The following is a 13109-nucleotide window of genomic DNA, read 5'->3' as shown; positions in this document are numbered from 1 at the left end:
GCAATGGTTAGGTCATACCTTGAGTACTGTATACAGGTCTGGAGGCCTCATTTTAGGAAGGTTGTAGAGTTGCTAGAACAAGTACAGAGAAGGGCAATAAGATTGGTGAGAGGAACAAAGGGATGCACTCATGAAGAAAGGCTTAAGTTCTGCAAGTTGCGGCATCTGGAGACTAAGCACCTACGAGGCGATCCGATCGAGGTGTGTAAGGCCTTGAATGGTTTGAGCAGGCTCCATGCTGACGGGATACTTCCGCTTGCTCAGATTAAGAACCCGAGGGGTAATAGATTCAAATTGAGGAAAGACAGTTGTAGAATAGATGTGTGGAAGTTTGTCTTTAGCCAGTGGGTAGTTGATTGCTGGAACAGATTTCGATCGGTTGCTGTGGAAGTTGATAGCTTAAATAAATTTAAGGCTGAACTAGACAAATATTTGGAGTGACCGGATGGGTGAAATGGGTTTTTTTTTTTTTTTTTTGGCTGATGCTGTATAAAGCTTGCTTTCTTGCATGTTATGCTTCAACTAATGCTAATGTTGGGGCCAAGGACGGTGGTGGAAATCCATGTCATAGGATTCTTGTGCACTCTCTGCCAACCATCAGTGCAAAACAAAGTATCATGATTTGTCTGGCTGCATGAGTTTCTTCCATTGTTCCACTGTCTAATCACAATGTTCTCAGCACCACTGCAAGCAGATTTTTCTGTTTTTCTCTGAAACAAGTGGCTTCCGAATAGGCAGGTGACTGCCAATACCCAATTTCTTCAATTCCCTGAGCATGGTACACGTTTAAATAGGGCAGTTCTGGACTTGGTTGAATTCAGATTTTTGAATTTATCTGAGGATTTCATAATATTTGCTGTACAATGACAGCCTTTTTTATAGGCCTTTGAGATGTAGAAGAGCTGCTTACTTTCAAGTCATTAAAAACCTTTGAGTTTGAATGCTTTTGAGAAACCAGTTGTCTTTTGTTCGTGTTTTTTTGTGGTTTTTTTGGCTAGTTTGTGTTCATCGTAGTAATTAATTGCAACATTTTAAAATAGTTGTAAATAAATAATTCAAAGGTTCTAATTACATAAGTTAGTTTATTTTTGTATTTAGCTAAACATTTAGTTTATTTTTGTATTTAGTTAAACATTTAGTTTATTTTTGTATTTAGCTAAACATTTAAAAAGTCTGTAGCATTATTTAGAAATGTAATAGAGTAGTATGCAAAACTTAAGAATATTGCATATTCTTGTGTCTTATTCATGTTATATTTTAAAATTAAATTTAGACTAAAATCTTGCTTCAGATGAGAATAGCATGCAGAAACTTCAAGGTAGCTGGAATGTGTTGGCCCAGAGAACTGTCAGTGGTAGTTCTCTTGTGAATCAGAGTTATATTCACCTTTTTTGCAGAGTTGTCTGTAGAGGATATCTTTGTGTGTTTTCATTTCAGACAGTATGAGCAGATGTCAATTCACTATTTTGATAGGCTTATATGGGGAACAAGGCTTGAGAAACATGGTTGATGCCCACCCTTGAAGAAATTGAAAACAGGGATCTATCAATCAAGCACTGAGCTGCCCAGTAAAAAGCTAGAGACTATACTCAAGCATCATACAACAGGCCTTGAATGGGTTCAGCACGCTGAATTCTGATGGGATCCTTCCACTTGTTCAGATTATGAACCTAAGGGGGCATAAATTCAAATTAAGAAAGGACAGATGTAGAATAGATGTGCGGAAATTTGCCTTTAGCCAGCGGGTGGTTAATTGCTGGAACAAACTTCCATCTGTCGTTGTGGAAATTGATAGGTTGAATAAATTTAAGGAGGAACTGGACAGGCATTTGGAGGGAATGGTGTGATTTTTTTTTTTTTTTTTTTGGCTGATGCTGCATAAGCTCATACACTTGCTTTCTTGCATCACATGCCACTACTACTACTACTACAACAAAAGTCCTCCATGGCAGAAAGCTTTGTTCCCACAGGAAGTAGCTATTACTTGTGACTCTGTTATCAGGGAAACAAGAAATATATCCTGTAAAAAGGATAGGTGTAATAGGAGACAATAGTTGATGATGTTGTAAAGCAAGTATTATCTTTTAAGGGCACAAAAAGTGATATTTTGTACATGTTGATATTAATAATAGTAAGAGTAGGAGAACTGACTATTTACTTAAAAAAGTTGTGGGAAATGATGAGTAAAAAGTTGCAAATTAGAATTAAATTTGAAAATATCTATAATATTTGAAAATTTGAGAATTAAATTTGAAATTTTGAAAAAAAATATACAATTTGCAAAACTGAAGTCTTCACTGAAGGAAAGCTGTTAATATACAGAATGAAAAGGTTATTAGGAAGAACTTTCAAAGAAAAAACTTAAATTGCTTTGGCATTAATCTAAAAATAGGAGGATAAAGAGCCACCCACCATCACATACACTATGCAGCTAATGAGGAAGCCAGTTACCTAGTTGTAAAGCAACAAAGGAAGAATAAAGAAAGCTTGCATATAGATATGTTAATCAAAAAAATTTAACTAAAAGTGTTTATGATATGTTGAACAACTCCATGAATTTCTCCAAACTTCTGTGTGGAATTTGTTCAAACATGAGTGATGTACAACCCCCACCTTTCTTCCTCTATGCTTTAAGTTATTAATCAAATGATTTTGGTAATAATTTAAGAGTTGGTAAATAGATTTTGTCTTTACTTTAGAAAATATTGAGCTGGATGAACTATAATTGAAAGATTGCAATTTCGTTTTCTTTCTTTATGCAACAGTGTTATACAAGGGAGCATGAAAAATAATACAAAATAAAAATAAACTCTGGAGAATAAGTTTTAAGAACAACTGGTGCAAGACCATCAAGATCCAGAGATTTTCTGGTACTAAGATTATTCAGAATTCTTCTAATTTCTTTCTTCCAGTGGAGGAGATTTACAAGATCATCAGTGCAGGAATTAAAGAAAAAATTGGTTGTCAATATATCTTTATCTTTAGATGAAGTTATGATTGTTCCATCAAAATCTGAACAAAGTGGAAGTAAGAATAAACTGAAGTTTTAGTCAACAAATTTTAGTCACCCAGAAAGCATGACTGCCATATGGATAAGAGACAAATTTTATCTACTTAAACTCTGCAAAATTTAGTTTAGATTTATTAATATCTTTTTTATAACTTTTGTAAGCTTTAATGTGGAGCAGAAAATGAAGCTTGAGATTTTGATTTGATGCAAATAAGTTATGACAAGTTTATTCTTATCCTGAACAACCATAGTACATTTGTTAGAAAGTCAAGATTTAAATGAAGTATGGAAATATAAGATGGAATGAAGAATTTCATTCTATAAGGATGATTCTTGTCATTCAATCAAAGGATCTGAAGATTTAATGCAGTCATCCTGAGAGAAAAGGGAATATAAATCACACAGAATCATCCCATAAGTGTATGCTCTTGCTTATAGGTTAAGAAACTTTATAAAGTATTTAATACTGTGTCATTTTTAACTCTGATATTGGAAATATTTTCTGTGAATTAATTCTAGTCTATATATAATTAATTTAAACAATCTGTGCAAATTTTTATTTGAACAGATTATGTCAATGTATTCAGTGTTTTTACTAGAGAATTGTCCATTAATATAGGTCATGAGAGTTGATGCAGAAAACTTAAGATGCAGATTATTTATAACATTTGAAGGTGAAGAAGGTTTAGATTTTCATGGGATTGCAAGGTAATTTTTCTCTGTTTAGCTTTCTGTACTAATACATAAAAATTGTTGGTGTTTTTTTTTTTTGTTTTTTTTTTAAAATAGCAACACAGGTGCTGCTAGTGTATGTTTTTTTATAATGGCTAGTGTACATTTTGTAAGGAGCATTTCTGAAGTTATACACTCCTTTTTGTGCTTCTTTCTTTATAAATGAAATAGTAATAAGCTCAAATTTTTGTTAAACTAATACACAAGGTTTGTACGATATTATGCATGCTTCATAAAACTGCTTCAGACCACTTTGTGTATAGTGCAACTGGTACAATAATAAACAAATAACTGTGCAACTTTTTTTTATGCTCCAAAGCTAATGACTAAAGGCCTAAAACAAACTATTATTTGTTTTAGACCTTTTCTTTCCCCCTCTGCTCTTACATAGATTTTGTCTTCTGAAATTATATTGAAAATATAATTACAGAAGTGTCTGAAATATAATTTCAAAGTATCTGAGTGAGACAGAATTATCCATTCTTCTTATTGACTTCAAGTTCCTTACTCTTTTTGTGATTTATGTTTATCAAGAAAATTTCTGAATTATATCTTGATTATCTCATTTGTTAGTCTGAGCTTTTCACTGACTTATTCCAAGTTCTGATTAAGGTCTTCAAAACATGAATCAGAATTAATAATAGACATATCAGAAGCAAAAGAAGGGATGCAACTACATAAAATAAAGAAAAGCTTCTCGCCAAACATAATTAAATCATAGCAATATGCTGCTTGTGCTTGAAAGCATCCCAGACTCTTATGTTATTTTCTGTAAGCTTTCCGAATTTCTTTGAAAGATTTATTTAATATTTCTACTAATTTTGTTGTACTATGGTCTGTACAGACTTGTGAAAAGTTTCTTAATCCCTAATTTTTTGCATGTTTTAAGTAGGATATCAGATAGAGTTGGCTTCTCATTCTGAAAGAATGCTCTGTTTTACAGTTAGGGAGCAGAAAAAGTTCAGCCACCTAGGAAACATCCCATAACCACCAAGATATATTTATTTTCTATTTCCATGGATTCACTTTGGAATCTGTTGCTCTCACAGTTGATCTTTACCTCGTGTATTACTTTTTATTCCCATGAGCCTTTGATCATCCATTTAAGAGACAACTTGGATGTATGAATCCTCGTATTGAGCAGAAATTGTAATCTCAGTGTTCCAAAATATATCAGGTATAGTCTTAAATAAGGATGCTACTGTCAAGACAGAGGCCTTTATTTCTATTAGCTGATATTTCTTTATCAAATAACAGTTACAGTGGTTATTTTTCTAAACTACATTTGCAACTTGTACTTTCTGTTCTTGATAGAACTATCTACATAATGCTCTAGGTGCCTCCGTAGCCAGGTGGGCAGGAGCAGCAGTGCGTAGCACATGCTTCTTGATTAGACCGGGGTTCGAGCCCATGACCACCAAATACGGAGGATGCGGAAAGGTCTGAGAATGACCACCGCATATCCCCAGAGCAATATGGCCTTAGTTGCTAATGCTCCTAAACTCTAACTAACAACATAACAACAACATAATGCTCTCTCTGTATATTGCCATTAAGAAACATGAATGCTATGCAACTGCTTCTGATTTTAGTGTTATTGGAATTATTTAGTATACACAGAAGTTGACATATTCATCTGACTTGCTGTCTTCATCTCTACATAGTGGCAAGGCTGGCTTTTGCTGACACTTGATCTAAATCCTTTCCTATTGCCCTTAAATCAATTCTGATTAGTTGAAACACTGAACCTTTTTAGTATAGATACTACTTCCACCATTCAGTTCAGTGTTTTCCAACCTTTTTTTAAGTATTGGAAGGCTTTTGAATGGGTAAGAAATTGGCAGAACACCACTCTATATAATCGCTATTATTCATTTACTTTTGACCAGGTTTTGGCGCATTATAGCCTTAGTCGCTAATGCGCCAATAAAACCCAAGCAACAACAACAACATTATTTACTTTCATTACAAATAAACCTTTGTCTTAGTGAATAGAAACAAAATGATTGAATTTACTTATGTCAGAACTCAGTATATCTATACTAAAAACAAGGATTTGCAATTATTATTCACAGTGGAATGCAGAATGGGAAGCATTTGCAGAGGTTATGTAAATTAAAAAAAAAAAATTGCACTGTTTGGGATGTCACCTTAATTCCTTAAAAGAAGGTATGAAATTCACTGTTAATTCTACATATTTCACATATGTCAGATCTTTGGTCATTCTGTTCTTTGTAATGGTGAAGTGGCAACAACAGCAATCATTGATGAAGATAGAAAATGTCTAATTTCTATTTGTATATAATTTCAAACTGAAATTAAACAGATATTTGATTTTACTCATTTAGATTAAAACTATTTCATTCTGTTGTTTAATGTCTTTACATTACTTACACACCATGCCACTTAAGTAACATCACCTTAATTCATTCTGTTTGAAAAAGGAAAAAAATAATAATTCAAACTGTATGAATTAAGTCAAGAGCCTAATCTTTAAACCTTTAATTTCAACTTTTTTTTTTCCTTGTAAGCACTTTCTATTTATGCAAACATAATTTGTGTTACCATGTCATTACATCATACCTTGTAATAAAGGTTGCTGTCATGCATTTTATTTTCTGAATTCATGTTTATTTTATTGTGTGTTTTATACTTATTATTTATTGTGTGCCTGTATAATAATATCACTTTGATCCATTTCCCTGATACTGAATGTGGTATCCTGAAAATTCAACAGTTTTTTCATAAAAACTAAGTCTTTTAAGAAATTGAATGGCAGCAAAAACAAAACTTGGCGATCTTTATTTATTATGTGTATTGCAAAAAAAAATTTTTTTATCTCCAACTACTTTTTTGTTGAAATACATTCATGCAGCAGCATAAACAGAGATATTTTCATTGAGAAATCATGTCTTGTATAATTCCCTAATTACAGTGTATTTTGGTTTCAGTGGTGTGAACAAAATGGTCATAGTAATTTTAAACGTATCACTTATGCACTCGTTCCACAAGGTATGTGAATTTTCCCACAATTCCCTCTCTGTATGGTACTTAGCATTTGTGGAAGTGAATAAAAATACAAAATTTAAAGGTGACATATACCGCATAACTATGTACTGTCTATTGTAGAATAGTGAATTTACATTATTGTCCTTCAGTTTTGTTATAACTACATTTTGTAATTGGTTTCATCAGTCTTTTCAAAGTAGATGAGTTATTCACAAGTTGTAGAACCCAATTGACACTTCAAATTTCATTATACTCATATTTTAAATTATCTATTAAGGCATATAAACCTTATATTGTTACTCAGAGAGAGGGGTGTCGACTTTGAATTGTGTTGCATTTTGAGGATATATACTGTATCTTACTTCCTGTATTTAAGCTGAAAATATCAATAAAATACCACTGTGATAGACAAATAATATTTGCATCTCACTACACACACTGCAACTTCAATGATCACACACTGGAATGGTAATGCAAAATGATGCATTTGTTGACTCTTGTTATTGGCTCATTTATTCTCATAGGTCTGCTTGAAAAAGAATGCATTTAATTTAATTAAGAAATGTATGTGTACCCAGTAAACTGTAAAAATAAATATTTCATTTATCAGGACACACAACATGGCACATACTTTTTAGGTCTTGGGAATGGATAAGTTTTCGAAAAATTTTGCCATTTCATTAGAATATTAAATCATATTCTATAAATAGTTTTATAGTCCCAGTCACGTTTCTTAGTTTATTTTTAAATTTAGCTAAAGATTTTGTAAGTTACTACTTAATATATGTAGAACCTTTGTACTGGCCATTTGATGCAAATATTGTATCTTGTAACTCTTTAGTGTAGTGTGTTGTAGGGGAATTCTAGTAGCTTAATTGTGGTAACTAGGTATCTTAAAATTTTGAATCATGCAGATTAGTGTTAATGGATAATTTTATTAGCTATTATAATAATTAAATTATAACTTTACAAGCATGATGGTATAGCATAAACTCAATAATGTAATACATATAACATAAACTTGATATCACAATATATATATATATATATATATATATATATATATATATATGTAGATATATATATATATATATACTGTATATATATATATACTGTATATATATAAATACAGTATATATATAAATACAGTATATATATATATATATATATACTGTATTTAATAACATAAAACTTGATAGCATAATACATATTATTGCTGCATAATCAGTGCACAGTGTTATTGCATTTAAGAATATTATTTTAGTGTAGTATTCTAAATTAAATTGAATTTGATTTGTTATCATATACTTGAATTTCAGGAAAGCTTTTGATGCTGCTATACATAAAAGACTGCTGTACAAATTGGAGCAGTGTGGCATTAAAGTAAAATCGCTGTTATGAATAAAGGGATAGTTGTGTGGGAGAAGAGAGAGACTATATAAACAGACACTGCTCTTCGCAGACTAATGTTATTACTGGTATTCCACAAGGTTCGATGTTGGGCCCATCGTTGTTTTCTATATTTATCAATGATATTGATGAGGGTATATCAGGCTTCATGTCCAACTTTGTAGATGATACAATAGTTGGTAGGGAGTTAATGACAGTAAGGAAGGTATGCTGCTGCAACAATATTTAGAAATATTATGCACATGGGCTGAAAAATGGTAACTGAAGTTTAACATTGACAAATGCAAGATACTGCATATGGGTAGCAGTAATCCCCAAAGTAATGTACCAACTATGTGGTACTAAACTCAGAGTAGTATAAAATAAAAAAGACCTGGGGGTAATTGTGCAACAAGATATAAGTTCTTTAAGCAGTGCAGACAAGCTGCCAGGACAGCTCGTGGAGTCTTGTCAATGACAATGCAGAAATAAGGAGTTGATTATTAGCATTAGCATTAGTAAAGGCACATGATGCAAGAAAGCAAGCTTATATAGCATCAGCCATAAAAAAAAAAAAAAAAAAAAAAAAAAAACCTTCTCATTTCACACCCATCTATGAAAATTTTGTTCCAGCAATTGATTGCTGGCTCAACCACCCATTGGCTAAAGGCAAACTTCTGCACATCTATCCTACAACTGTCTTTCTTCAGTTTGAATTTATGTCCTCTTGGGCGATTATTCTGAACAAGAGGAAGAATCCCATCAGCATTGAGCATGCTCAAACCATTCAAGGCTTTATACACCTCAATCAGATCACCTTGCAGGTACCTAGTCTCCAGACACTATAATTTGCAAAACTTAACCTTTCTTCATAAGAGCAATCCCTTTGTTCCATACACTAATCTTGTTGCCTTCTCTGTTCTCATTCCAGCAGCTAAACATCCTTCTTAAAATTAGGCTTCCGGACCTGTATACAGTACTCAAGGTGTGGCCTGACCATTGCCTTATACAAGGGGATAATCATCTCCTTATCCCTGCTATAAAAATTTCTGTATATCATTGACAAGGCACCATGAGCTACTCTTGCAGACCATCTGCACTGCTCAAAAAATTTCATGTCTGCCTGTACAATTTCCCCCAGGTCCTTTTCATTCTCACACAATTGATACATTACTCTGAGGTTACTGCTATCCATATGGAGTACTTTGCAATTGTCAATGTTGAACTTCAGTTGCCACCTCTCAGTCCATCTGCTCAACTTTTCTAGGTCCTGATGCAGCAGCGTATTGTCATTAGCATCATTAACAACCCTGCCGACCTTTGCATCATCTGTAAACTTGGACATTAAGCCTGATATACCATTATCATTAATAAATACAGAAAACAACAATGGACCCAATACTGAACCCTGGGGGACTCCACTAATAACATTAGTCCACGAAGAGCAGTGTTCATTGATTACCACTCTCTGTCTTCTCCCTCTCAACCATCCCTTTATCCATAGCAGCAATTTGCTTCCAATTCCACACTGCTCCAATTTGTGCAGCACTCTTCCATCTGCAACAGTATCAAAAGCCTTTCTAAGATCCAGATATATGATATCAAAATTATTCTTTGCATCCAGTTCCTTTGTGACTACATCATAGTATCCAATCAAATTGGTCAGACAAGACCTGCCCTTAACAAAACCATGCTGTGTCTGAGCTATAACTGAATTCTTGTCCAAATGATCCTGCAGTGCTTCTTTAACCAGTGCCTCCATTAATTTTCCTGGAACCGAAGTTAAACTAACAGGTCTATAATTACTTGTGTCAGCCTTTGATCCTCCTTTGTGAATTGGGGTTACATTTGCACATCTCCAGTCTATGGGTACCTCACCTGAGTTCAAGGATCTCTCATAATTATGGCTAAGTGTTTGCTTACTTCCTTTACTGCCTCCTTTAATATAACTGGATAGATTTCTTCCACCCCAGGTGCCTTTCTTATGTTTATCTTCAACAATTTCTCCTCCACTTTTCTCTCAGTTATTACAAAATCATCTAGCTCACTGCCAGAGTTTAATTCACCTCTGGAATTGCCCTTCCTGAATAACTTCTCATGCGCAAATGTAGATACAAAATACTCATTTAGTTTGTTAGCTACCTTAATTATCCCATTGTATAAGACAATGATCAGGCCACATCTTGGCCTGATTCAAGATTACTGCATTCAATTCTGGAGACCTCATTTTAATAAAGATGTAGAGCTGTTGGAATGAGTACAGAGAAAGGCAAAGAGATTGGTTAGAGGAACAAAGGGGTGCTCTTACCAAGAAAAGCTTCAGTTCTGCAAATTGCAGCATCCAGAGACTAAGCACCTGTGACCTGATTGAGGTGTTTAAGGCTTTGAATTGTTTGAGCAAGCTCAATGCTGATGGGATTCTTCCTCTTGCTTGGACTATGCACATTGACAAAAAATGATTGCAGAATAAATGTACAGAAGTTTGCCTTCAGCCAATGGGTAGTTGATTGCTGGAACAAGCTTCCATACATTTTTTTGTGGAAGTGGATAGTTTGAATAAATTGAAGGAATTACTGAACAACAATTGGAGTGGGTGGATAGGTGAAATGGGATTTTTTTTTTCCTTTGGCTGATGCTGTATAAGCTTCCTTTCTTGCATCATTTGCCACTGTCAATACTAATACAATAAACCTTTTACTATCAGATCAGCTTTTTCATTTTAGGTATGTCAAATTTTAATATTTTTGCATCTAAAACTGTGTATGGTTTCACTGTGTTATATATCTATCATAGATTTCATTTTAATTTTCTTTTTTAAAATTTCAGGGAATGGTTTATCTTGCTGTCCCACGAGATGTTTAATCCCATGTATTGTCTGTTTGAATATACAGGTATTAAAAACTGCACCTTGAAAATTAACCCATCATCATCTGTTAATCCAGACCATCTTGTATATTTTCATTTTATTGGGAGATTTATTGCAATGGTATGGATAAATAAATATTTTAAATTATTCTGAGAATTAATTTATTGATATCAGTTTCATTCTTATTATAACAATAAATCAGGTAATTCTAAACATTGCTGTTTAATCCTTGTTTAATTTAATATTCATCATAAGTTCTCTGCAATGTGGTAGGTCCACGAAAACCAGAACTCAGTTATGTCTCCCTCTCTCCTTGTCTCTAACCCTCTCCTTTGCTCATTGCCTTCCCTTCAATTAGGTTTCTTAATAAACTCTTTCCCATCAGTACTTTTCCAATCGAATTTTCCTTTCTTTTCTTTATCATTCTTTGATTTTCTTCCTCTCATTACTTATTTATTTCTAACCTTATAGAATTATTTTTAACCCTATAAAGACTGGGAAGTTTTTTTAGCAAAATGATCTTATTCTCCTATTTCTTGAATAGAAGGAAATAAAAAAAAAAAAAGAAGGAATTACTTTGTGAAAGTCAGTCTCCACAATTAAGTCATGTTGTACATATACAGCCAGTCTGTCCAAAAGTTAATGTAATATGTATTACCACTAGTGGGTTGTAAAGGCTGAATAACTTGGCAGTAATGAAGGAAAATGGCTTCAAAATAATAATAAGTAATTTTACTTACCTTGTTTGTTTGATTCAACTTTATACTGAATTTTTATTAATCCACTATGTAGTGTATGCAATTTTTAATAATTCTTAAGTTTTGCTTTTTGAGCAATGCCTTCATATTCATTTAAAACTAATGTATTTGATTGTTTATCACTTTTAGCAATTGCTAGTGCTGCTGTCTTAGAAACAGAACACTGAAAAATAATATATTAAAAAAAGAAAATACCTCACATACTAGTCAGCACAACAGTATCATTGTAGGGACTGCTATTTAAATTGTAACTTTCTGAAATGACTGAAAATTTATCTCTATTCAGTGAAATAGTTATGACGGTTTGTATAATTTTTATATCTGTGTTTTGTATACCATAGTAATGATTTTTTAATAACTGAGAGCAAAGTGGAGGAGAAATTGTTGAAGATAAACATAAAACAGGCACCTGGGGGTAAATGGGATCTATCCAGTTATATTAAAGGAGGTGGCAAAGTAAGTAAGTAAACCCTTAGTCATAATTATGAGAGTTTCCTTGGATTGAAGGGAGGTATCCATGGGCCGGAGATGTGCAAATGTGATCTCAATTCACAAAGGAGGATCAAAAGGTGACAAAAGTAATTACAGACCTAGTAGTTTAACTTCTGTTCTGGGGAAATTAATGAAGACACTGCTTAAAGAAGCACTGGAGGATCATCTAGACACTTCAGTTATAGTTCGGATACAGGATGGGTTTGTTAAGGTTAGGTCTTGTCTGACCAATTTGATTGGATACTATGATGTGGTCCAAAGGAACTGGATGCAGGAAATAACTTTGATATCATATACTTGGATCTTAGGAAAGCTTTTGATACTGTTGCACATGGAAGACTATTGTACAAATTGGAGCAGTGTGTAAGATCTCTGCATTTTATTTGAAGTTTAAGTAGCGGATGAAAAATTGTTTATTTGCAATTATTTAGAACAGAACTTTGGGAACTTTTAGCAGTGATAGAATTTATTGATGATAGAATTTATTGATTGATTGAAAAAAAAGATGAAGTGATATTATTCTCTTTTTAATAAAGTTTATACAGGTAAGTGATAACAGTGATTTTAAGCAGTATGAGGAGTTAAGGATTTTCTTTAACTTTGTTCAATGCGTTACTGTAAACCCCCACTATTCGCGGTATCTGTATTCGCGGTCGCTGGCTTCCGTTTTCTAGTCATACCGACCCAGCTGGTCGAGATGCTGAGGCCTTTGCAATTACGAATGATCTTGCACAGGTTTTTCTTTTATCTACAAGAATACCAGACAATCCTAATCATACAGCCAATACGCTTGATCTTTTTCTCACAAACAACCCTTCTAAGTACACGATCGAAGTGAGAGGTCCTTTAGGCA

The 13109-nt window shown here is 33.3% G+C and overlaps 1 protein-coding gene across 1 annotated transcript in view; it reads left to right on the top strand.

Annotated features, from left to right (window-relative positions):
• Positions 1-13109, top strand: part of LOC150080536 (NEDD4-like E3 ubiquitin-protein ligase WWP1) — a 167013-nt gene that overhangs the window by 83813 nt on the left and 70091 nt on the right. Inside the window, exons 10-11 of the mRNA XM_090382065.1 lie at positions 3630-3718; positions 10967-11126. Coding sequence (XP_090238191.1) covers positions 3630-3718; positions 10967-11126 — 249 coding nt within the window. The remainder of the gene's footprint in view (positions 1-3629; positions 3719-10966; positions 11127-13109) is intronic.

Source organism: Mastigoproctus giganteus, chromosome 9, assembly GCF_048544385.1.
Source record: "Mastigoproctus giganteus isolate SK-2022 chromosome 9, ASM4854438v1, whole genome shotgun sequence".
In the NCBI taxonomy this organism is placed as follows: domain Eukaryota; kingdom Metazoa; phylum Arthropoda; class Arachnida; order Uropygi; family Thelyphonidae; genus Mastigoproctus; species Mastigoproctus giganteus.
Note: the sequence above shows the minus strand (reverse complement) of the source record. Positions and strands in the feature narration are given on the sequence as shown.